General features: G+C 38.9%; 1 protein-coding gene across 1 annotated transcript in view; it reads right to left on the bottom strand.

Annotated features, from left to right (window-relative positions):
- The window catches only part of ARHGAP28 (Rho GTPase activating protein 28), a gene marked incomplete at both ends in the record, with an annotated part of 70,890 nt that overhangs the window by 29,938 nt on the left and 14,400 nt on the right, over window positions 1-26,552 (bottom strand). The window contains one exon of the mRNA XM_079533691.1: window positions 1,481-1,689. Within this exon, the coding sequence (XP_079389817.1) occupies window positions 1,481-1,689 (209 nt within the window). The remainder of the gene's footprint in view (window positions 1-1,480; window positions 1,690-26,552) is intronic.

Raw genomic sequence — 26,552 nt, 5'->3', positions numbered from 1 at the left:
AATGCAATGTAATGAGGTGAAATCAGATGAACGATAGTATGGAACTACAGTACACTTTGCATTGGTGTGAAGAGTTAGCTGAGCAGTCATGAGAGCAACAGAAAAGTTTTTGAGAACTGGTAAAATAGGCTCCTGCATTTCCTTGTCCTATTAACTTAACTGGCTTGCAACCTTCCCCTGATGTGGGGGAAAAGTCATGGACATATCATTCACACTGATAATTGCATGAGGGAAATACTATGATGTTCACGATCTCATCTTGAGCTGGGGAACCCAGAACTGAACACGGCACTCCAAATGCATCCCCACCAGTGCTGAGTGGAACAGAAGAGTCACATCCCTTGATCTGCTGGTGGTGTTTTTCCTAACATAACCAAGAATGCTGATAGCCTTAGTGGCAACAGCACACTTTCCCAATAAGGGCAAACTGAGGCAGATTGCTTTTCTGTAACAATAACCATAATTTTTCAGTTACACTTCCACCTATCTTTATTTGAGATCACAGGCCAACAAAAAAAAAGGGCAGCTTGGTTTTAAGCTACCACATTTTGTCCCTTACTGAAGACAGATTTCTGGTAAATGGAGGTCTTCTACTTTTATTCCCAAGAGAGGAGACTAGAGCTAGTCAGTGGAAGTCATTCCCCATGGAAACAGCATGTAGTTAGAGCTAGATACCTCTCTGTTGGATACTCATCATGAATGATTACTTATTTGATTACAAAATAAAGTAACATCCTTTGCCCTTTTCAACCCTTTTCCTGGTAGCAAAATTAATGATATCCTATTGCATGTAAAGGTAAGAAAAGACACTTCACTCATATTAACAACAGCGTGAAGAGAATACACCATTCTTTCAAAATCTATCTTTAGATCAGCTATTCCCAGGCTAGTGGCCTTGATCCTCAAAGTGGCTGCAACAATCAGTGGGCCTTGGCCTCAGAAAAATTTCAGTTTTGTCTTTCGTTAACACCTGGTATTTTGTATTGTATAATAAAATACATTTGTAAGTGGAATCATAACTGCGAAAAGTTAGAGGACTTGTTCCAGATGTAATTCATAGAAGAGATCAGTAAGTTTTAATAAGTAAGGAAGCTGAAGAATGTAGTCATCTTTATATTTGGACTCATCTATAATATCTCCTCAAGTCAATTTCAGAGAAACAGGCAGCCACCAAACTTGATAGCACAAAATGATATCTAGCTAAAAACTTCTTCAAGACTTTCATAACTTCTACTTTATATTCTACCAAAAGCTGGAAAATGGAAAATTCCAATATATTAATTGAACTTTTCTGTCCTTTAATGGATTTCGGTTTAGATTATTAAATGCTGGAGATAAAGTTTTCTTTTAGTGCTTCTCTTTCCTGACTCAAAGAAATCCGTATTTTAATCTTGCTTGTAATAGGGAAAGAGAGAAAAGCATCACCAAAGAGATCAGGAAATGCTAAGGTGTGGAGAAGAAGTGGTGTTTATGTGCTTACCATCAGCAGGTTTGAACTCCAAGAGTGTTGCTTCTTCAGGCCCATCTTCACTGCTCTCCTTGATGCTCTCCACTTCGCACCAGAAGTCCTCCATGGAGGTGCTGTCCACGGAGGCCTGAGAGTTGGAGCGAGTGAATACTGGAGGACTTGTTGGCATTGACTCATTGGAAAGCATCCTGTTAATTCTTCGGCAGCGAGGAAGAGATTTTCTGAAAAGAGACAGAGATGAAAACTAAAAATATTTTACTTTTCTAATATGCGGACTGGACGTGCAACCAGGGTTTCAAATGTGGCTGTACCAGGAAGGCCAGCAACAAGATGTTGGAAGCAAAGTGCACAGTTCTGGTGGTCTTCATGATTTCTCTTGCTCATAGAAGTCATGACTGGAGATTTGTTTTCTTCTAACAGTTTATCTCTTTAAAGACTTTTAATGTTTTACACCCAAGAGGGGAACTCAGCAGATACAATTTTTATATCTAATACTGCTACTCTTCTAATGAGACAATAAAAAAGGATTTTAACTTCTTCGTGCCTCAGCTTTTCTTTCTGTCTCTTTCTATTTTGTTTACGTGCTGAAATACTTTTGAGGAAAAATAATCAGAGTTGGGAACACTGAAATGTATCATCTTGTCCCCACTAACTGTGCATATTATAAAGAAAAATATGAGATGATTTAGATCAGAAGAATAACTACTTTTTCCATTTGAAAATTCTGTTTAAAGTATTTTTTAAAAAGAACTTCAAAATAAATAAAATCTTTTTAAAAAATCTTAAAAGTGAAATCATATATTTTAGGACAAACAGAAGATTTCGATCACTGTTTAAAAAAATTGATTCACTAAAAATCAAATTTCAAGTTACAATTCAATACAAAGATTTCTTCTCTTAAATTAATTTTTGGATTTTTAGTAAACTAACAAACTTGTCCCTTGTTCCTTTGTTCTTTTCTTTTCCCATTGTGAACTCATACAGGTGAAGACAGTTGTATAATTTCACAGAAAATTTTATGAAATACCCACTGCAAAAGTCTTATCTAACTTTGTTCTGTCACATTATTACAGCTGCGATACTTTAAACAGCTTTTGCAACTGTAATTACAGTAATTACAGTAGAAAGTAATACAAACCAGCACAATATTTGTACAAAGGAGTCAAGAGGTAGCACAATTATGACTAGAGAGCTAGGCTGCAGGAATTAATGGAAAATTATGTCATAAGGTCTTCTGGCCTTCACTTATCTGAATTAATTCAAATGCAGTTTCCCTTTCTCTTCCTTTCCTTTATGGCATCATCCTGCCAACAGCCCTTTGTTTAAAACCACAGACATCACTTTTACTCCATTAAAAAAAAGATGCTTCCTTTTCAGTATTTCCCTCCTTTTCTAAGGTCTCCTAATGGATGTAAAAACACTGCAGTATATAATGAAGCTGACTGGATCTTTTCTTCCCTTCTCACAGATGGCAAATGACTGTTTTTAAGCGCAATGCTGAAACTGTTATTAATTAGGATAAGCTCCAGTTATGGAACTTGAGAAGAACTTGTGACACATGTGGTTAAAGCTATTGGATGCTCACCACACAGTCTTCTGCTGAGGGGATGTGAGCTTTTAATGTTTGCTCAACACAACTCAGGTGACTGAAGTACCTGCCAATAAACCATCACTGCAGTGGGTATGGGGCCTGGGATCTTTTTGTTTGGATTTGCCTTTCTCTTTTCCTTCAGCACCAGCAAGGAAACAAAACTGTGGGCCTCACAGATATCACAAGAATTGTGCAAAGTGTCCTGAAGCAGAGATGTTAACAAGGAGAAGCTGAACCCCTGAGAAACAGCCAGGAAAACTGTGCAGTCAGTGGGGAGAGGGCTGGGATGGGGAAGTAGTCGTGCTAGCCAATTGCTCACTGCTATGAGAAGTTTTGCTCCTTTGTTTGAGAGGTGATAGCGAACACAAATAAGGAAAAAGGCAAAGCTTCCTGGCACTCTCAAGGCCTTTGGGGCCCCTTTCCACTCAGCACTGTGCAAGGAGAGAGCCTATGCCAAGGGCTTGTGTCCCTCCCCAACTTCCTTTGTAGCTTGGAGTTCTGCCTGAGCCCCCCACATTGCTGCTCACTACGTATTGATACCAGTATTGTTAAAGTTTTGTTAAAAAATAAGTCTCCACATCTGCTCTAGAGCACTGCCCAGAGCAGCACTCGCAGAAATAACACTCTCACTGTGCTGGAGTCAAAGGCATGCTGGGATAAGCAGAGGAGTTTTTCCTTTTTTTTTCCCTTTTTTTTTTTTCACTTTGCTGCCTTCCATCACTTAGTCATGGTCACGGAATTTAAACACTTCCTGCCCTCCCAGTGTGAGTCTTGACCATGACCCTTGTGCTCTTCGGGCACCACACCAGACTGATCCCTCGGCTTTGACTCCATCAGCACTTCTAACAGCTAACTCAAACCAGGGCTTTTCATTTCACCATATTAGGAAGAAAGAGGCTTGGTGGGTTGTTTCTTTTCTCCTCACAGTGAGTTCTGTAATATTACCATACCGAAAAGCTAAATGAAAACAGATCACGTAACATGGCAACAACTGCTGTGACAACCAGCTTTACCAAATACGTCAAAGGTTACTGAGTAATTAACATGCATTTACAACAATATTAAAAGTATGGAGCTTTTTTGAAAATCAACTGAACAAAGTCTGCTGAGAATCTCATATCTGAAACTTGAGCACAGATTAAATCCCACTGTGTAAAATTCCTGTAACAAGAAAGATTAGGCAGAGATGCTTTATCCTTATTGGTAAACAACTGAAGCTTGCTTCCAGGTGGTCTGGTATTAATCTTCTCCAATTATTCTCAGTCTCATGTGCTGGAAAAGTTCTCTGGCTGCCATTTTGACCCATATACCTGGAGCTTCTGTCCTGGAGGAAGTGGTCTTGTTTTATGTAATAATGGCAGTTGTCTCCACTTCCTCTACTCAAAGCTCTTGAAAACAGTTTCAGGAAAAAGGAGAGAATTCCCACTGAGGAAGCAAAGCATATTCCTCACTGCTTTTAATGTCTTGGAGGACATGAGTACTGACTCAGCATGCCTGTCTTAGAAATAGCTCAACAAGCCCAAGTTGCCTGTCACTTGGGAACTCTGGTAGCCGGAAACCTACGTTCCTCATACCTTTCTCACCCTTAAGGCTTTCTGGTTTGTTTGCCCTTTTCCTCGGTGTCTATAAAGAAGTTTATAAGGATGTATTTTTTTTGTTCTAAGTAAAGTCCATTGTTCTTACAGAAAATTTGAACAGCAGTCTGGTTAGACAAGGACTAATCACAAACCTCATGCTCCATTTCCTCTGGTAACTTACATGTACAGCAGTGGTGAGCTAATCCAAAAGGTTGACTGAAACTTAATGCAGCAGGGGTCTCAGATCTGGCTTCCTAGATGGAAAACACTGGTAGAAAAGGATGATGAAGTACCAAAAAAAATTACAGTGACTTCAGTGAGTGAGCTGAAACTGTTTTCAGGATGCAATTATAAACAAAACAAAACAAAAACCCATGCAGATACAAACCAAAATACTTGAAAACAAAAGAAAATGAAAGAAGAGAAAAGTATACTACAGCTGTTAATGTTATCAAAGAACCCTTCTGTTGCTGGGCATCAGTCACACAAGAAAGGGTTGAAGAGTGCCAGTAAGGAGAACCATGATGGTATCATGTAGAGAGCAATATTTGCAAAGAAGAGGGGTATTTCCATGGGACACAAGGAGGTTGATTCGTCTGCGTGTGACTCTAGTTAGCAACTTTGTTGTGTTTGTAATGCTGACAAAATGCAATAGCAAAGTAGGCCCACTGAACCTATGATTTATGTTTTGTATATCGAGCAGTAGTAAGCTGTTGGGGGTCTGCCAGCATACATTGATTTCAGGATAGCCATGGTAGATCCAGTAGCACTTCTTATCCTATCCCCAAAGCAGAGGTTAGTCACATTGCATGAAGAACTGGTTCAGTGACACCTAATGATTGCTCATGGGCTGACTAATGAGAAAGCTAGGCTTGTGTTTTCAGTTTAATTAAATAATGGGTGGTAAAGAATCCATAAAACAGACAGGGAGCAATAAAGCCACCTTGTAGTTAAAAACAGCATTCAATCCTTGTTTACACAGAGACAGAACATCTTATTCTTGTGGATCATTACGTTTGATTTTATTCAGTGAGTCCTAAATTAAGTCCATCACAATTAGTCACATTTACAAGAAAGGGGAAGAAGCAGGGAACAAATTATCCTCGCCATTTTTGGTGTTCTTCTGAGCACCAGAGGCCACCTTTGCTTATTACAATCATTCTATCAGTGTACTCACTCATTCCAGTGAAGTTGATAGCACTTGAATAATGCAACAGCAGCAGAGTACTTTGTTGTTGTCTGTCCCCAATCTTTCTTACAGTTTATCATAACTATTACTCAACTTCTGACAAAATAAACAATTACTCTCATTCTGCTTAACTTTTCTTGGATGTAGAAAAGGAGATAGTACCTTGTATTGGCAAGGTACATTTCTACCTCTTAGCTAAGAACTATGTTTTTGTCTGTTTTGAATTTTTAGGAAGCAGTCATGTACCAATATTTCCTTTTTCTTTTTTCCTCAAATATGTAAAAGCTCCAGGCAGAGTCCAGCAACTGGAAATACTACCTCTGTGCACAGTTCACAGCTTGTTTTCAGCCAACACTCTTCCCCCAAATCTCTCATCTTCTGCTTCCTTCCTGGTGACCCAGTTTGCTGTCTGCTTGCTTCCTTCGCTCTGTTCTCAGTGGCTTTTAATCACAGAGAGGAGTATATCTCAGGCAACATTTCCCAACTCCTTCTGCTTGCTTCTCATTCTGATTATCTTGCAGATATTAGAAAAAATGTAGGCAGTGGACTCTAAAGTTTCATTTTTCTTTCTCTAACATCTAGCATTTGACCTATCATGCTCATTAATTGCACCGAGGTGTCACAAGCTTCTCTAACAACAGAGTATTTGAGTGAGATGCAAAATGCAACTTAACTTCAGCAGTCTTTTTTTCATTCTCTTGCCTACTGAAACTCATATTAAAAATCATATTAATCTCACTGGTCTGTTGGTTTGAAAATAAGCTGAGCTATCACATTACTGTATCAGCTATATTCAGTACTTCCACAAACATTCTGCAATTGATACTTCTGTAAATAATTAATTTTATTTCCAAAGATCCTTTTTATCTTTAAAGTACTTTTTTTTTTTAGACCAAATAGACTTGTTTAACGAGCCTTAGGATTTAAAGATTTAATAGAGAAAAAGCTTGTAAAATTTAAAGGACTTGCAAAGTTTAAAAGAGTTTCATTTATTTATTCATAACTAATCTTCAGTTGTGCTAGTAGCAGTCAGGACATTGAGCTATGAAGCCTGTATGTCAGTGTTACCTGCACTATCTAAAAATGCATTTCACCTTGTCTCCTTCAGCTCTCTGATGCAATGTTTTCGTCAATGGCACGGAAGACCCCCATCTACAACAATGACCACATTGTGGCTGCCCTGAGGCTGAGCACGGAGATTGCAGAATAATCTCTCTGTTTGTGTGTGTCAGTGTGGGGGCTCTCACAATCAGACCCTTTGAGCTAGTGGAGAGCAGGGAATATGCTCTCTAGGTATTGCCTGCTGGCAATGATGACCTCTGGGGACACGACCCAGACCTCTCCTCCATGCTGGCAATCACATCACTTCAGTGCTGTCCTGATACAACAGAGACAGTGCACTGTATGGCTTCAGTGCATCTGTCAAAATCTGAAAGGGACTCTATTTTGTCTTCATTGTCCTAACAAAGCTGTTCCCAAAGGGCAGCAGGGATTCCCAAATGATTAACACTAACAAGAGTATGTTGTTATCTCTCTTTTTTTTTTTTTCCCAAGTAAATTGGAAGAGAATTCTTTTCTCATACATTGAGAGGCAGCAAAACACGTTGGTTTGGAATTCTTAAGACTTAAGGATCAGCAATCATGGCAGAATATGATAGATGCAAATCACAGTGGCTATGGACAGAATAAAAAACACTAGACATGGCCTGCAGCAGGCAAAAGTTATGTCTGTGAGTAGCCACATCTTAAACATATTTTGTTATTAGAGTTGACAAATGCTCTGTTCTGTTGGTGCTTGCCTAAGTCCAATTAATTTTATATGCAACACATCCACCCATCTAAGGAGGACCAAGTATTTCCAGGAAGAAACATAGGCACATGGAGCAAGCACTGTACCAGAGGAAACTCCATTCTTCCAGGAAATGTTTGATCTATTTTGCATGTACAGTATAAATGCTTCGCGCCTGAGCACTGAACCCAGGGAATCTGATAGTTCATTGTACGTACACCCCATGCTGATCAAGCCCTTCAGGAGCATTGGGCTCACTGCTTGTGCACTGTTTATCTACTCATTCTGAGCAGACGTCTCAGAAAAGTTCTAGTTGTCTGGCAGACATCCAGAGATATTGCTGGATAGCTGAGCATCCCAAAATCCAGTGTAAAACCTTCAGATTCCACACAGACATAATTTAAAATCGAAATATATGATGACCCTGGACATACTACTGTAAGATTGCAGGTCCTTGGCATGAGTTACTTGGTTAAGCTGTACAGAAAGCACAAGGAAGACACATTTCATTCTGCAGCTGAGTGCAGGCAGCTACATAGGGTGTCACTTGAAGTAGCAAGCAAAACTGAAACAATCATATGAATGAGAAAGAAATAGGGGAGCACAATTGCATTAGATCCTGTCTAAATTCTGGGACTGCACCAGCACTGGTGCTCAAATGAAGATTAAATCATTCAACAAGCAAAGAAGCAAACCAAGCAAAATCCATAGGGAAGGTAAACAGGACAGTGTTACAGGAATTTTGGGACTAGAGCCACAAACAAGATTTTTTAAAGAGAAAGAAATATGGAAACACTCATCAGACTTGAAGTAAGTACTGAAACATAAGGGGTCAAACTTGCTATAGTTCTCAGTACACCTTCTATTTTTGCCTCCATTTATGTCATATTTGTGGAAGAATATCTAATTATTTTTATTTTAGAGCCTTCTAAATAAGTTGTCCCTTCAAGTAACATACATATTATCATTAATGAGCTCATATTGTTTATAGAACTTTGTTTCTCTGAAGCACTTCAAGAGACAAATAGAGTCATTTTGGCTTAAGGAAGCATCATAAAGAAATGGACCATACTGTCTCCTGGAAGGCTTCTAATGCAATTACACATATCACAAATGCAAGCTCTTTAAGTCCTTGACATAAGCAAAGAAAGAGGGCATATACTTCCTGAGAGTGAACATGTAAACTAAATGGGAGCATGAAGTCATGCAATATGCTTTGAAGTTCTCTCTGTGCTTAGCTTTAAGTGAACTCCAGATGTTACTGTCTCCTGCCCTATAATCAATACACACTTTTAAGTAAATACTTTTTTTTGAAGGCTTCAAGTCCAAAGCAAAATAGCCATACTTATTTTCCTAAGACAATGTTTTCCTTAAATGTGTTTTAATGTATATAAGACGCAATGACTGGGCTACAAAATATGAATGTTGACTCTCTGAAGAATTCATTTTTATCTTAGTCATAAATTTTAACAGTTACCCTGCGATCCACATAAAATAATTTTGAACATGATGCTTAAAAGTATTCTCGGCACTGGATTTAAATGATGTTGAAATGTACATTAATTTTTTTGAAGCTGAGCAACACATTCAATATTTATTTTACTGAAAAAAAAAAAAAACTTATGAGGGGAAGATTCTTTAAAATCTTTTGACTGAGTGGGGAGTAGCTTCACACTGTCGTTATTAAAATCCTGGATCAGATTCTCAGCTAGTTATAAACTGTTACAGCCTCACTGGCTTAATTTATCCCTTATGTTTAAATTCAGAACATCCTTCTTTGTGGTATTGCTAATTCTGAAGTTAATACAAATTACAAGAATTGCATGAAAAACATTACTTCTCACCATCTCAATTTTTCTCTGCAGCTCTGGATTGGCTGTCAGGAAATTCTGAACCCTCAGCTTGTATTTTCCATGGTGTATTGTACTTTGTGGCATATTGAATCAGGGAGAAGGAATGAAAAATCTGCTGGAAAATGTTGTAGCCACACAAAAACCAAGATGTGTGTATAATTCTATTTTTTGCCACTCAAGCACATTTGTAAAGATTGTATGAATTTGTAAAGGGTCCCACATTTGCTGAGTAGACTCTACTTTTGTTAGTGAGACTGCTTAATAACTCAGTGTAGTTATCGAGGTATCTCGAAGAACTATGTTCTTATTTTTACCAGAAGAAAAATGTTCACGTTATCTAATATGGAAAGGACAGAAAAATAGTTTTTCAGCAAGTTGTCCATTGATTACTCTTAGGAATGTCAAGAAAAGTCTGTGACTTTATCCTGAATGATTTGAGCATCTCTACACTATCTTCCTTTCAGTCCATCTGCAACCATTCCCAAATTGTTCCTTTTCTCCTACCTCTTCAATTTCCCAGAAGGCAAATGTTGCTGTGTTGAGCGAGAGCCTCGAGTAGAAGTGAAGGCATTTCAGAAGGCTTTCTGCACAGAGTCATGAGTGAGACACCAGTGTCTCCCTGAGGAGACACCAGTACAGCACAGTGGGACTATGAACACTGGGAAGGGATGAGGATTGCAGCTGATGGGTGTGTTTCTTCAATGGCATTTGACAGTCATATTTCCTTATCAGAAACAGTCACACACCAGCCTCTCTTTTCAACCTGTTATAAATATTTACAAAAAGTTCAGGGCCAAAACATACTTCAAATTCTAAAAAAAAAAATAAAAAAATTATCAGAGCATCCCAAGCAGATAGGTCATATTAACAGAGGTAAACCAACCTTCTTGGCTTTGCTGAAGTGGAATTTTCCTTTTGAACCTTTAGGCCATAAAAAGCAAGCTACATTAAAACAGGATTTGACTAACGTTTTTGAGAGAAACTGAACTAATTTCTTACTAATAAATTCATCTTCATTCATTTTAAAATTAGATAATAACGTATTATTTGGTAACTTCTCTCAGTCAGGACATCAGTAACTAGAAGCATAGCTACGTAAGCATAAAGACAAAGCTGAATTTTTTTAAAAAAGGTGTAGTTGACTCCATTTGGAAATTCATTTAGACAATTTTCATTTATAATATAAGCACAGAAATGTGTTGGCAAGAAACTATTTTGTCAGATAAGCCTATGAAAGGCCTGTTCAGAGGATGGAAGATATAACCAAAACTGAAGACAAAACAAAGCTGAAGAGTAGAAGCTTAAAGTTGAAGGAGACAAAGCCAACAGCCAGGGTACACCAAGTAGAACATCACAGATCTCCAAAGAACAGACATTTGCAGAGGACCAAAAGATAAAATTTACTTATATTCTCCAGTTTTCAACAGAGGAACAAAGAGCAAAACAAAAAACTGCTATAATGTTCCTATCAATTAATTATAAAAGACATTCTGTGAACTTAAAATGATTTCTATGTTCATTATAAGGTGATAGAAGGAACATTTTCATGGGGATTATCAAAGCAACACCTTAAACTTTGAGTGGCATTTTTCTAATTTGTGTTTGAATGTTTGTATTATCTGTCTATGAAAAAAAAGATCTTTCTATGTCAGGAGCCAAAACATCAGTGATGCTTCCAAGCTGGACACCGGTGAGAGATGGAAATATTTGACTAAGTTACATTTCTTTGCAATGTCTATAAAAAGACAGATATTAGAATAAGAAAAAACAGGCAACACCTATAGAGAGTAACCAGCAGATTCCTAGTTTCCTCAACTCCGTTTTTTTTTCTCTCGCTTATTTTATTTTAGAGACTTATCTGAACTACTTCATCCATAAACATTCTGAGAGAAGTTGCAACATGCCAGGTATTTCAAAGCTAGATATTCAAACACATTGCAGCTCTTGAAACTGTTGAAGCTAGAGACTACTAATATTTACAAAACATGATGCCATCATTTGCAGTTCCTCAGTGATATGAGTAATTCTGAAGTCTATAAGCAGCCTCACTGAAGCCAGACAAATGATTTTTGCGCATAAGTTTGAAAATTAATGTCTTTTAATACTGACACTGAGAGAGTAAAACATAGCTCTTGGAAATCTCTGAGGAAATCTCAAAAGAAATCTCACTGGAGGAAAGTCTTCAACACAGAAGTTATATCTGGACAGTATTAGCTTCAACCATATTAACAAAGGTATAAAATGCCTTTTAGTGTTATCCTGGGAAGTACAAACACTGGATGGCCCAGAACTATGCCAGGAAGTATTACTTTTCATAAGCATAGTGTATTGCAGGAAGGTATTACTTTTGACTATTTTGAGTTACTGGTGTATTCTGGCTTTTTCTAAGCTGTTCCTGTAGCTCTCCTTTATATACTGAAAGGCTACTATCAGGTCACTTCACAGCCTTCTCTCCTCCAAGCTGAAGAGCCCCAGCTCTCTCAGCCTGTCCTCATAGGAGAGGTGTTCCATCCCATGAATCATTTTTGTGGCCCCACTCTGGATACACTCCAACAGGTCTGTGTCTCTTCTGTACTCAGGACCCCACACCTGTACACAGTACTCCAGGTGAGGCCTCAACAGTGCAGAGGGGCAGGATCACCTCCCTTGACCTGATTACCACGCTTCTTTTGATGCAGTCTAGGATATGGCTGACTTTCTGGGCTGTGAGGGCACATAGCTGGCTCACGTCCAGCTTCCCATCCACCATTCTTTTACAGAAGGGCTGCACTCAATCCTTTCATCCCTCAGTTTGTACTGGCAGTAGGGGTTGCCTTGATGCAGGTGCAAGATCTTGCTTTTAGATTTGTCATGAACCTCATGACAATCATCTGAACCCGCTGCTCAAGCCTGTCTAGGTCCCTCAGGAGGGCATCCTATCTCTCTGGTGTGTCAACCACACCCTACAGCTTGGTGTCATCAGCAAACTTGCAGAGGGTGCACTTGACTCCACTGTTGATATCACTGATGAAGATATTAAAGAATATTAATTAGCCCCAGCACATGTAGAAGCCTTTCTTGTTCTTTCTGGTATCCCAAGCCAAGTTTAGTTCAAGCTTGGCCTTGGCTTTCCTGATCCCATTCTTACACAGCCTAGCAGCTTCCTAATACTCTTCCCTGGTACCTGTCACTTTTTCCACTGCCTGTGCATTGTCTTCTTGCTCTTCAGTTTGAACAGCAGGTCCCAGTTCACCCATGCTGGTCTCTAGTCTTCCTTTTCTGACTTGCTACACCTGGGGACAGAGAGCTCTTGTGCACTGAAGAAAGAGTCCTTAAAGATATACCAGCTCTGATAGAAGAGGCAGTTCGTGATTTTAAAGTCAGGTACATTGTGAGTAATAGAATGTTAATCTCTAACTCCTGCAGAGCATAGCTGAAGTTTGTAGCTGAGCTTTGTCAACCCCGCGCATATTTTTTTGACTGGATAGCCTCTAAAAAGCAATTAGTATTGCTATGCAAACACAGTAAATCATGTCTAAAAGCTCACATGCTCATGTCAAATGGGTACAACTAAGCTGTTTCTGTGCCCTTTGTCATGGTGAATACATGCACCTTTTCCCACTTCTGCCTAGATAAAAGCCATTATCTATGCTAGGGGATGAAGATTCACAGGGCATTCATCCATTTTTTAATGATCATGTTAGATCTTTCACTACACAGGCACCTTATGAATATTGTGAAGCTGTAATATTATCCTTTCCATGAGGACATCAAATTACTTATCCATGCTTTTGATAAAGTGCATCTTGACTGAACTGTTGCAGCTCACTAACTCTGGCAGATTTCCAGTCAAGGGCTATATTTACATCAGTTACAATTGATTCAAAATGCTTCCACAAGATTTTTAACAGACATCTTCACATGTTTAATCAAAAACAGAGTCACTAGATAGCTTTGCAGTAAAACAAAGGAATAATCATGATTAAATCTCTAGTTCTTTGGTTACAGTTGCTATCCTATGTTGGTATTCAGCCACTGCTTGGTCTAGTGTTTTTTCTGTCCCTCCAGCCACAGGTTATGAATTCAAAAAGGACAAGAGGGATAGTCACCTAACTCAGTTTCAGAAGCAATTGAAGAGTTTAAGGCACAAGCTCTATTCAGCTACAGGGAGGGTAAATGCTCCTGAATGCAAACTTGGTTTTGAAGGTGATACTGAGGCTTTTAAGTCACAGAGACATTTGAAAATTTTGCTTCAATTTTGTTACATGCTATTACACTCATTGTCTTTTTCTGCAGACATTAAGCTTGCCCAGCTTCCTGGAATTTTGACCACCTAAATTCAAGCCTTATCTTTTAAATTTGGCTGTGATTGAACCAGCTGTTATTTATTCTTTTGTTTGGCACGAGTTTCTGCAAGATTGCCATAAAGTCAGTCTGTTTGTATTGTAATGTACTGTTAATCTCTTTTTCCTTTATGAAATACACACAATACCCTAAGGGAAAGATCATTATGCATCGTTTCATACATACATATATACATGAATACACAGCAAAGATTCAAACAAAGGGAAGGAATATTTTGGTAATCTAGAAGAAGATGAATCCTTTCTGAAAAATCCATTTAACATATGTAATGGAACATTTCCTAAGTCATGAACCAAGAGATCATCATTAATTTGTTGCTAAACAGAAGATTAAGTTGAGATAAAAATGGAATAGACTTTATTCAAAGTCTATTTGTGTAGGAGAAAGATGTATCAAATTAAGAGGCTGCCATATCACTGTGATCACTTACGCATAGTTCACCACCAAAAGTTTTCCAAAACAATGCATTTTAAAAGGCTTTCTCCTAAAGAGTAATTAAAACTTGAAGAAATTTTGATAACCTTTTGTTCATCTTTATCAAAATTTGGTGATTTTCTTGAAACAGCATTAACAGTAGATAAATTCTAGCTATTTAGAAACATCTGCATTTCTATGTCTCAGAAATGTTAAGAAATAGGAATCACTTTTGAAGTGCATTGCAAAGCCCTTCCTGGAAAAACCCTAGCGTTTAGGAATGCGTTATGTTTTCATTGCATGGACCGGATCACCTTCATTGGGACCAATCAGGAGAAAAACCAGCAATTAAGACCCCTCAGAATTCTATTAATATGAAAAAGAAGTTGCAAAATTACAGAAGGTAGTTTGGGCAGTGCCACTGATGCCAGTAAGCTCTATCATCCCGACTGAACTCTGTTGGGTCCTGTAATGACACATTATTTGCTGAAGAAAAATCTCTTAGTGCTAGAATTTTAACTGTCCAGTAAAAATTTCAGAATGAACTCAGTGATCTAATTCTTTTATTCTAAATATTCTAAATCAATAACTTAGCTAGTATAACTCAGATCACCTGGGACAATAGCTGCCTGGATTTCCTTTCAGTGAAACTTTGTGTGTGACAAGGAAGTACTTGTTCTTTTCTTCTGATCAAAATCAACTAAAATCTATTCTGTACTCATCATATTGAATCATGATCATTATACTGTGCTGCTCTGCAGCATCTCATGCCACTCGAGAATTCCCTTTGATACTGAGTATATGTCTTATGATGCTTCTACAGAGGATACAACAGGGAAAGAAATCCTTGAAAAGTTTTCCCCAAGGCAAGGAGAATTATTTCAGTCAGAGGTCATGACCCTGGCTCACCACATTTTACTGCAGGGAGACTTTGGAACTGGAAACATTGTGTTGGCCATTTCAGTGTTGGCTAACTCTAAGGGAACAGGAGTTCCTTAAATGCAATTCCTCTAACACTCCTTATCTTTACTCTGGAGATGTGGAGATGTAAACACCACACTGAACAGCTGGCAGGAGAGAAAATCCCTGGAATTCCTACATGTGGGATGAGAAATCCTGCCCGAATGCTGGACTGATGGCCTATTGTCTGTATTTTCATTTATGTAGGCTCCATAAATAAACTTCCAGTTTGATTAAAACAATATGGACATGTCCTTGTTTTCAGCTCCCTTGATTTTTTTCCAGTTTTCATGACAGTTTTCAATTGTTTTAACTACTGCTCACCACCAGACCTTGTTTCACTGTACCAGACAGAAGCACCTTCAAATGGAAAGCATCCATGAGAAAAAGCCAACAAATCCCTGCCTGCTAGCTGTACAGAACCAAGACAAATTTGAGCACAACTTGAAAAATGGGGGTTTAGATAAAGTATTTGTGACTGTAGAAACACTTTAGCTCATTTAGCTATGTAATCTATATGAGTGTATCACTTAAACTGTCAGACCTCATTTTCCTTCCACTGAATGATATACCACGAAAGCCAGGTTTCTATAACCCTCTACTTGTGTGCAAGTTAAATTACAGACACAACACTGAATTGAAACACACAGCAATATCACAAACATCTGTATGACATTCAAAAGATAAAGGCTAAAAGAGGGCAAATTTTTGAATGCCAGGCCAAATGAAAGCAAAAAAGGGGAAAAAATGTGATTAATTTGATTTGAAGTAAAGGTTTTTCTCCCTCTGGAACATTATTCCATTGACATACATTTTAAAACAGCATAAACAGTAAGGAAAAAGTTGTACTACAACAGAGTATAATAATCCAGAAACACACTTTGTCAATAAAATCTTAAACAGGGGTGTATTATTAGGTTTTTGTTATTTTCATGCTATTTCAACTTGAACAACAACAAAAAAACAATGTCCTATGCCTATCTTGCAGTCTCTTTCACTTGCACTTTGTCTAGTTGTTTTTCTGCAGTGGATCTTTTTTTTTTGTCCCCCCTTTCCTGCCTGGAAAAGCTGGAAAATTCCACTAGTGATAACTCTGTCAGCTTACTCCCTCTCCTGTCACTCCTTATTTAAGAAAACAAGAGGGAGGGAACAGGGTCTGTGAGGCTAAGTTATTGATTTAGTAAATTCTGCAAATCTTACCTCGCAGCAGAACAAATCCTTGGTGCTATCCTTAAGGGAGCAGGGCAGAGTTCTTCTGAAACTCAACTTCTTCATGCTCCTAGCGGCAGTAAGTTCTTTCTCAGCCTATGATCACAAAGTTGCTTATTCTGGGAGCTATCTGACAGCCTGTGATAGGATATTCTGCCTCTAGTCATACAAGGGCTATGAGAACAAAGAGCGGTGGAGCTTCTGGCCCTTGTGGGAAATGGACTGACACTGCTCCATCACTATTTAAAGAGTAGATGCCTTCAGGATAAATCCTCTTAGTGTGTTTTCCTGTTTGTGTCAGAACTTAAGCCTTTTATCCATTTCCTAAGAGGAGAAATAAAAAAGCAATCAGTGTTAGCTGCACTGTAATTCAGGAGAGTCTGTGTGGGGTGGCACAGAAAAAGACAGAGCCAATTTATGTGTTTTCTGCTAAAGGGATATAAGACACGGCCATTAACGTAACTCCAAAATTGTACAGCTATTAAGATCAAACATTTATGTGGAAGCGTTTCTTGCTTTTTTTTTTTTTTTTTTTTTTTTACAGTGGGAGGTGCAGATGAATGCTGTCAAAAGTAAGCCCCATGTTTTGCATAGACTGGCCCACAATTGTTTGTTTGCCATGTTAGGTAAGTTCTTGAAATTCAGGGATGACAGAAGTTGCAAGCTGGGGATGGCCCATGTGCTGACCGTTTCTTACCACTGGAGGTTACTGCAGTAAAAAGAGGCCCAAGAAACATGAAAATCATTTGAGATGGTCCAACTAAATTCCCTCCACCAAGCTTACTTATCCATTGAAATACTTAAACTGATCTCTCAAAAGGAAATCTGTCTTTATGGTTATAAGCTTTCTGTTATTCTTCACTTCCTCTAAATACATAGCTAAAGATCTTCAGCAGAAAAAAATGGGACTATTAGCTGCCTGGCAGCTAATATTGCTTTGTTGGAAACAGCAGTGTGATGCTTGTCCAATCCTCCCAGCTAAACACATCTACAGTGTCACCTCCCACAGGCATTGCATCAGAGGCTGAATATTCACAAGAGTGCCTCTCCTTCCTTCAAGGATGTCTATTCCCTCTTTTTAAAAGTAATTCACTGCTCCTTCAGTTACTCTCTTTAAACTGTTACTGTGGAGGAAATTAAAGTCATTTTATACTTAATTCTAAGCATTGTATAAACAGATACATATAGTTTAAATAAGTAGAAATTAAAAATATATAAACATAAATAGAGGATTGCCTTTTCCCAAAGTTGCTCTCTAATGAGATTTACAAAAGCCTTGTTAACAGTGCACTATGTTTTCCTAGAAATTAAGGTGAGATTTGATTGCATGTGGTAAATGTGAAAGCAGTCCAAATCCATAGCAGCTTGCTGCCTGTGTGGTGCAGAAAAATGCAGGCCAGGAGGGAGGGGAAGAAGCAAGACCAGGTCACCTGCAGCAATACGCATTAAGCTTATCCTCTCTCAGGCTGCTGTCAGCAATTAAAACTCTTCCTGTGTCACAGTAAGCACCAGGTCATCTCATCCAACACTAGATACTGAGCTGGGATGTGTGGGTTAAGGCACTACGAGCCATAGGTTCCTAGCGGTAGCCAGTGGAAAAGAAACCACCTCCAAAGAGAAATTCAGCTCAGCTGTGAATATCTGCCTTGCTGTCCATAAGAGGAGAGGACAGTGAGGTTCTCACAAAGAACTGTTAAAATCTGGAGGTGGTTAATTGCTCACTGGGCATTTTGTATACTTGAAAGCAAGGGAACAGTGAGCATCTCTCTGCCATGCCCCTCCATTTAACATACCTCCAAAATACAATGTTTTACTGAACTACAATTTAAATAAATCTTTAAGTTAAAAGTCTTGCCATTAATAATTTAAATATGCTTTAAAATATTTTATTTATGGATTTTTTTCTGACTGTTTCTGGATCAGCACAAGGGTGAGTTCTAATCACAGCTGTATATGAAAAATAAACAGTGGTGAACTCATATACACAGGTGTTCTTGAAGCTGGCAGGGATCTGAATTACACAAAGTTCTGCCTGCACTGGTATCTTAATTCATAAAAACATTAAGGTTGGAAAAGAACTCTAAGTTCATTTAGTCCAACCATCCACCTGCCACTAATATTGTGCACTAAACCATGTCCTCAAGTACCACATCTACATGTTTTGATTTGACTGTTTCATGATCAGTTAAGAATTAGCTCTGCGCTATTCGTCGTACATACGGATAAAAGGATGAAATATTTCAGCAAACATACTGAATGTCATACAACTGACAGTTCTTGATGTGGCTTCATTCTATTCTTTATTCAAAAACTAAATGCTAAGAAATAAAATAGACCTCCTGTTGACTCCATTTTATGACTGCAGAAATATATAGGTTGTCCTTACAATGAGACAAATGCCTAACCTCATTGCTACATCTGGATGTAAAAGCCAGTCCAAAACTATTAAAAGTGTCAGGGTTTTGGCCAAATGAGTAATTGAAAAAAATCTTCATCTAAAGTTCATCTGAAACAAAGCCATTTTCTTCTCACATAGAAATTCAGAGGAACAATAAACAGTTTGATCTCAATGATTTTGACTTTGTTTTACTTCTCTGTTCAAAATTAAATCTACATAAATTAGAAACAAAACAGTTCATTTAGAAGATGTTGCAATGGTATGTTTCAGCTTTTTTCTGATTTTGGCTTCTTTTTTTCTTGGCTTAAAAAATGCTCTGTAGGTTATTCTGATCAACCCAACCCAAACTTCTTTCTCCCTGAGAAAAAATATTCCTTTCCTTTTTTGATCCTGCTTCTAAATACAGTCTTCTGTTTTAACAGGTCACTGCTGCTGGGGAATTGCTTTGAGGACTTGTCTAACTGATATCATATGGCAAGCATGAAAATAAAACTACAAGAAAGAAATATGGAAGAAATATTGTTGGATTAATTATTCTACAGAAATTAAACTGGCATGATCCTAATCGTGTAGTGGTTTCCTCTGAAACATGACTTCTATTTCCAGGGTCTCTACATATTGATCTATTCCAGCTGCTAGTGTGCAAAAATCAGAGGCTCTTCTCCAGGCTTTTACATTAACACTGAGCTGCATTAAATACACATGCTCCAAATCTGGCTTGTTTTTCATGATAGAAGAATGGCAATGTCCTAAGACTTAATAAGTGATGTATTTTAAAGCAGCAATTCAGATAGGAAGAAGATATTCATGGCCTGGCAGTCCAGACTTGACCTCAGCTCCTTAGAAGCCATGAAAGATTAAAGGATCTTGGAGGAGATCTCTGAAGATCTGCTTCTGTCTGGACTTTGACAGGGGATCTGTAAAATCTCTTACCTGTAACCGTGATCGATTAAGATTTAATTGTGATCTTAGCTGTGACTAGGAGGACGTTAATTTATGGAGTAGGGATTTTTCAAAAGAAACTATTAAACCTCAAGACCATTTAAACGTAAAATCAGCCATGCAAGAGAAGAGGGTTTACAGAGCATGACAGAAGAAAGATTGTAAAAGGCACAATGCTGATACACGAAAGCTGTGGAACAGAAAAATCCTCCCAGTGCCTGTAGAAAAGAAGAGTTTTGTTTTGCAGCGTGCCTGCACTGCTGGCACTGAGCTGATTTTCAGAAATTAGCTGACATGGCACTCTTTATCTACACTAAAGCTTAGTGTCGGCTGTGAAGGTCACCTTGACAAATGAACTTGCCCAGTGGAAAAAACCTCCTCCATGAGTAAATTAACAGGAAGATCCTGAGCTTGTTTTCCAGCGCCTGCTGCAAAAGCCACAAGCCAGGGCCATATGTATACTGGAAACAGTATGTGGAGCCATGTGATTCGGGAGTAATTTTTTGTGATGAATTTACAAACACTGGATTTTTTTCAAGTGAGTCTCTGATTTTGCACCTTAATTTTCAGCCAGCTAGTGATGTCCTTCTGTCCTACGAGAAAAGCCTCTTCTGCTTTCATTACTGAATCATAGAGAGGATGCTATTTTTCCTAAACCCAAGGATTTACAATACACTTCCCAAAAGAAGTGACTTACTGTCCTTTAGCCATTGTTTCTTTCAAAGCTGAAGAATTCCGTTGGAAGTGACCTTCGAAGAACAGTTGAACTGAGTCCAACTGCAAGACTCCTTCAGAGCTAACCAAAACATCGGGCACCAACTACCTTTCAAGGAAGCCTGTTCCAGCACTTAATGATCACCACAGTAAAGATATTTTTCCCAGTGCCCAGTCTGACCCTCCCCTGGTGCACCTTTGTGCTATTTCTGCACATCAAAAACAGAACAAGAAGGACCAGAAGTGAAAGAGTAAAAGGACAACAGTCTGTTGAAAGAGTCACTAAATTACTGAATGAGGGAGAAATGATGAGTAAGAAGCCATAACAGTCACATGGCAAGAAGATAAGGAAAATCATTGCTTAACAGTATACCTGAATTGCAATATATTGTTACTGGGAAAGAAGGATCGAAGCTGATAGTCTGCAAAACTGCCATTGCTCATCAGGACCAGTCTTTGGCTTTTGCTCCTTCTGCAGCCACAGCATCACTATGTTCCACCTTTAACCAAGGTTGACCATGAAGAGGCTTTTCTAGATACAGTTTGAATTGGGCAGTGATGTTCCAACCCTTAAAAGTCATATCTTTCATTGATCCTTCCCATCTTTACTTTTTCTCACCCCAAACAATCTTTCCAAGCTGATCTTTCTGTCACTTCTGCTGTTGCTCCATGGCTTTGGCACGTAAGGAAATGTCAGAGGTAGGGTTCCTGCAGTCTAAAATGATTGCCAGCATCTCTTGGCCAAAAAAAGAATATTCATAACATATGATATGGGCTAAGGGTTCAAAGAGTGTTATAAAGGGTATGGAAAACTAGAATTCATGACATCAAGGGCTGAAGGATTACTACAGTTTAAAGAGAAACAGAGGAACTTTGTCTAAAGCCAAACAAAGCCAAGCAATGGATAAAAGTTCTAGCTTACAATTGCCAAATATAAGACATTTGTTCTCCCTTCAATCTTTAGATGTTAACCAAGCACTGCTAAACTAACTACATTTAAACCACTGTAATATATTTGGGATATTTTTATGTTAACAGATGTTCTTCACTAATGTGACTTTAAAAGTAACTGTAACTGCCAAATTACTATTTGGCCAGTTACCATCATTTTAAGAACTGAGATGAGTTTCTTGTGAGCATCTAACAGTCCATCAACTAGTTCACATCTTTGTGGAAGTGAGGATTTAATTTAAATAAAATGTCTTACTAGTTTCACCCATTAGGTAATGCTAATTTAATCAGCACTTTTATTGCATTTTACTTGAAGGAGACTGTAAATCAAGATATGTGTTCCAGTAAAAGGGCTTTGAAAAAATCCTTAACTAAACAGTCTGAAAATTCTGCTGGATACTAATAGAAAAAAATTTGTTTTACTTTGTATACATTATTATGGCTCTGAAAAAGTTCAATCAATAGCAAATGTTCAATCTCCAAAGTTCATTTCTTCAAACAGAAACATACACAAGGCAAAGCCATATCTAATTACCATGTATAACATAAATATTGAGTTACTCTAAGGTTTTATTAAGTATTTGACAAAAAAAGCAAACTAGGCTTGGCAGTCAGGCAGAATTTGAGAGGCCAGTCTTGTACAATACATCAAAAAAGAGAGCAGAAGAAAATAAAATTTAATTGGCGAGTGTAATGAAGGAATCATTGTTAATCATTCTTCACTGAGAACCATCACAGCCATTTCAACATAATGAATAAAATAGAAGAGACTAAAAAACATTAGTATGAAATAAAAAACAATACACGAAAAGGAGCCACTCAAAATTCAACATACTACTATTGTTTACCATTGTCGCAATTCAATGACATTAAGAGTGACAGGAGACACAGATCTCCCTCACTTGATTTCAGTCTGGAGACCTAACAGATCCATGAGGGACAGGACTTGAAACACCCAGCATAGCCTGGTTTCAATAGCAGCACTCACACCAATTATACACAGAGACAACAATTCTATCATAGATTCATAGAATCAGTAAGGTTGGAAAAGACCGCTAAGATCATACAGTCCTGCCATCAACCCATGATCACATTACCCTCACACAGTCCTGTCATCAACCCATGATCACATTACCCACTGACCCATGTCCTTCAGTCCCACATCTACCCCTTTCCCGAAAATCTCCAGGATCAATGACTCCAACTCCCTGGGCAGTCTATTCCAATGCCTCACCAATCTTTCTGAGAAGACATTTTTTCTAATACCCAACCTGAACCTTCCCATGCACAACCTAAGGCCATTATATCTCATTCTAAAATTGCAGTGCACAGCACAGCCTATACAGGTCTGCAGTCACCTGCCACACTTGCTTAAATGCAGCTGAAAAGCCCAAGGTCCATGTAATCAATATCACCGCCCAAGTGCCAGTGGTTGCCCCCGCTGGGCTTTCTTGCAATAGAAATGCTAATTGTGACTTACAGAAAATGTTGGATCTGAGGAAAAGATTTGATTTGAGGATCTCAGGATGTCTAAAATTTAGGACCATGTTGTGGTAGGGCTGATATTCTAGTGTGCTGGCTCAATTCCAAGGTATGTAGAGACTTGTTCGTATAAGTCATAAAATTTTTACTGCTTACACCACCTCTGCTCATGGCATTTGTTTCTCTGTGCAGTGAAAATACTGTTATTGTTGTTGTTGTTATCATGCACTGGAGATCTGAAGAAAAAGCCTCCTGAATGCTGTTGCTTTGTACAGCCACACTGAAAAAAGCTGTTTACCGTAAGTACAATACGCTGTGTTCTCTGGCCATGTCAGGCATAAAATTTTGTGCCCCTAAGACAGCAGCATTTCAGAGATGGAATTCTTTCTCACTACGTAAACTCAGAAATTTAGTGATATGAGAACAACTCCTATATATAACAATAATAACAACAAAAAGCCAGTGCCTTTCTCATATTCAAGTACATGGCAATTTTAAAGCTGTTATCTCATGTCCTGCTAGGCATAAAACTAGTGCTCTGATCCAGTCAGAATTATTTCTAGCCCTATAGGCTATGGATGTATGTGGAGATATCTAAGCCTTTAATTTAATCAACGATTGAAGATTGTGATTTGTCTTTCCCAGGCCCTAGGCCAATTTTATAACTGGAGAAAAGAAGTGAATATTTCCTTTATTTGTATTTTTATTTCTGGCAGGCTGCATACAAAATCTAGCTGGTAACATTTTGTTGTGAGGGACGTGGAGAGTGAGCAGAGATGAGTAACACATGCACACATACATGTATAGACGCAAATGAGTACGAAGCGTGGAGAGACCATACTGTGGAAAATGATGTTATTAAAGCGCCAAGTATTGATTTCTAAAGCACTACATAATGATCTTTTCCTAGGGAAACTGAGGAAACTTAACCCTAAAACAAAAGACTTGAGCAAGTTGCTGTGGCAGCAAGAAATGTATCTGCTTGCTTTGTCATCCCTGTCTAATTATAATTTTAAAGCAAGCTACACATCTGGCTCTACAGTTTGAGAATTTGCTTAGTAATAGTAACTTATAACTATTCTTCACAATGATTCAGTGTTACTGGAAAGAAAAGGAGGCTGAGTGCCTGAAGTGCTTGCTGTGGTGACAGCTGGGTTGTAGTTATGGAACTGAAGTATTTCATGCAGGGTACTCTGTTAGGCACGTCACAGAGCCTACTGCTCTAAAGGTTTTCTTTGATTTGATTTAACAGCCAATTGCCCCTATGGAATATATGATGACAATGCCTAAGGATTTATTACAGTCTCCTTTCTCCTTTGCAGCTGAAGTTGTCATTTTTCACAGACTGAGTGAAAGGAGTTTTGAATAACTCCAGGTAGGACAATTGTTCAGTATAAAATATTGTCCTCGGTGGGGTCTATACTGTAGTTTCTTCAATGGAAAACCTTAGGTCTAACCCTGCCTGGAGGTAACTACTAAGCTTAAAAAAGCAAAAAAGCGGGGGATAGGATGGAAGGAAAATGGAAGTCAGAAGCTAGGCCCCAAAGCTGAAGAGGGACTTTTAAGAAAGCAGAAAAACTAAGCAAGGGGTGATTCCTAGAGTGCTTGGCACTCTGTCCACTATCCTGTGTAGCACTTAACTTTATGTATGCTCTGGAGTATGCCACAGGGAATAGCCTGAGCACTACATACCCTGCAGGATCAACCTACAAAAGAGGAGCGGACATAAAGCAGATGGCATTGTTAGCTTCACTGTGTTAATAAGCTGCTTAGTTTGCATTTTAATCTCTTTATCTTATTTTCACCTTCCTTGTTTTTCCCTTTTAATATAATGATCCGTACATACACTAAGAGAGCAGGGCAGTGTACCAGCCATTCTCCATGTCCCCTTTTCATTAGCATGGAGTGAAAGCAGGCACTGGGAAAATGGATGCTTGTTTGTCACACAGATCTGGCTTCATCAGCAGTGCTTGGACAAGGACCATCAGGAGTACAGAATGGCTGATGAAGGGAGAAAAACACTGACTGTGTCATCTAGTGAGTTCCCCAAGTACATGAAGCTTGTGTATAGTGAGTGTACCACCACCTCTGAGAGCACTGGTGTCTGTGGCAGAGTTTATTGTGATGCCTTGTGGTTTTTCTGGGGGATGTGGAGGTAGGGAGACTGAGAGGGGAGAAAAGGAGACAGCTGTGTGCCAGTTCATAAACTGGAGTAAGACTCCTGCACCCACTGAGGCCAACTGCCAGAAGGCAGTGAGAAGAAAGGTAAATACTAGCTGCTATTCCCTCTCCTCTCCTCTCCTCTCCTCTCCTCTCCTCTCCTCTCCTCTCCTCTCCTCTCCTCTCCTCTCCTCTCCTCTCCTCTCCTCTCCTCTCCTCTCCTCTCCTCTCCTCTCCTCTCCTCTCCTCTCCTCTCCTCTCCTCTCCTCTCCTCTCCTCTCCTCTCCTCTCCTCTCCTCTCCTCTCCTCTCCTCTCCTCTCCTCTCCTCTCCTCTCCTCTCCTCTCCTCTCCTCTCCTCTCCTCTCCTCTCCTCTCCTCTCCTCTTTTCCCAAGCTCCTGGCGTTCTACTTTTTCCTTTCCAGCACAATGACAGCTATCTGCAGAACTTCCTCAGACCTGAATTTGTGCAGTGGCCAGCTTTTATGTGGATGTTTTTGAAATTGAGTGTTGCCCAACTCGATTCAGCCTTTGCTGGAGCTGGAGCCACTCTTCCACAGGCAGCCAGCACGTGACATGCTCTGCTTCTGCACTGCCAACACTAGCAAGACACGGCCATTCAAGCTCAAGACTCAGCTCTGGAGACTGATCACAGCCAGTTGGCCAGCTGCCAGTCAGGTTTGGAGTATTTCTTTTGCACAGGCTAGCAGACATCACTTCTGCTGGAGCTGTGGACATGTGTGGGCTGAAGAGTGAGATTCCTGAGGAAACTTCAGTGAACATTTTAGCATTCAGGCAACTGGAAAAGGAGCTGGCAGAGGCTGTATGGCCTTTGTTTTCATGGCTGTATTAATCTTCTCCCTGTCTTGGAGAGAAATCCTAAATGAACTTAGCACATGTTCTCAAACAGCTTTCTTTCTCCAAGTAGTTTGTACTGCAGATTCAGCAATTATGCCAGTGAAAAGCTAATATAAATCAAACATATTTTGAAGGTGGCATAACATACTCATTTGAGTGAAGATGCCTGATGTTGTGTTATTACTTAAGAGTGATTACTGAGGCCTAGAACTTCTGAGATATGTGGATGAAATTTTTTTTCCTGTCTCGAAAGGTTGTGGTGGAGACATAAAGAAAGCATTAATGCATCCCTTTTTCCATACTCATGTATCACCCCCAGAAATGATTTCCTTGGTAGTAACTATGGAGTTATTTTGGTCCAGAGGAAAGATTTTCAGATGCACCTAATTGTAAGAACTTTGAGAAATAATAATATTGTTACTACAAGAAAAGCTTCTGTGTGTCATCTGAGCCACTTTAGCTATCAGGTATAAGTTCAGACCACAGCAAATGTGACATTATTCAAAATTATTCTGCCATGAGAGGGGTAAAAGGTTAGTTAAAATATTTTTTTTATTTGCTCCATCTTAAGAGCAGGTCTCTGGATGGTTACAAAATCTCACATAGATAAGTATCAGTTTATTAAATCACCATAACTTGCTTGTATTTCTGAGTC

The sequence above is a fragment of the Tetrao urogallus genome (genome assembly GCF_951394365.1).
Source record: "Tetrao urogallus genome assembly, chromosome: 3".
NCBI classification, from domain to species: domain Eukaryota; kingdom Metazoa; phylum Chordata; class Aves; order Galliformes; family Phasianidae; genus Tetrao; species Tetrao urogallus.
Note: the sequence above shows the minus strand (reverse complement) of the source record. Positions and strands in the feature narration are given on the sequence as shown.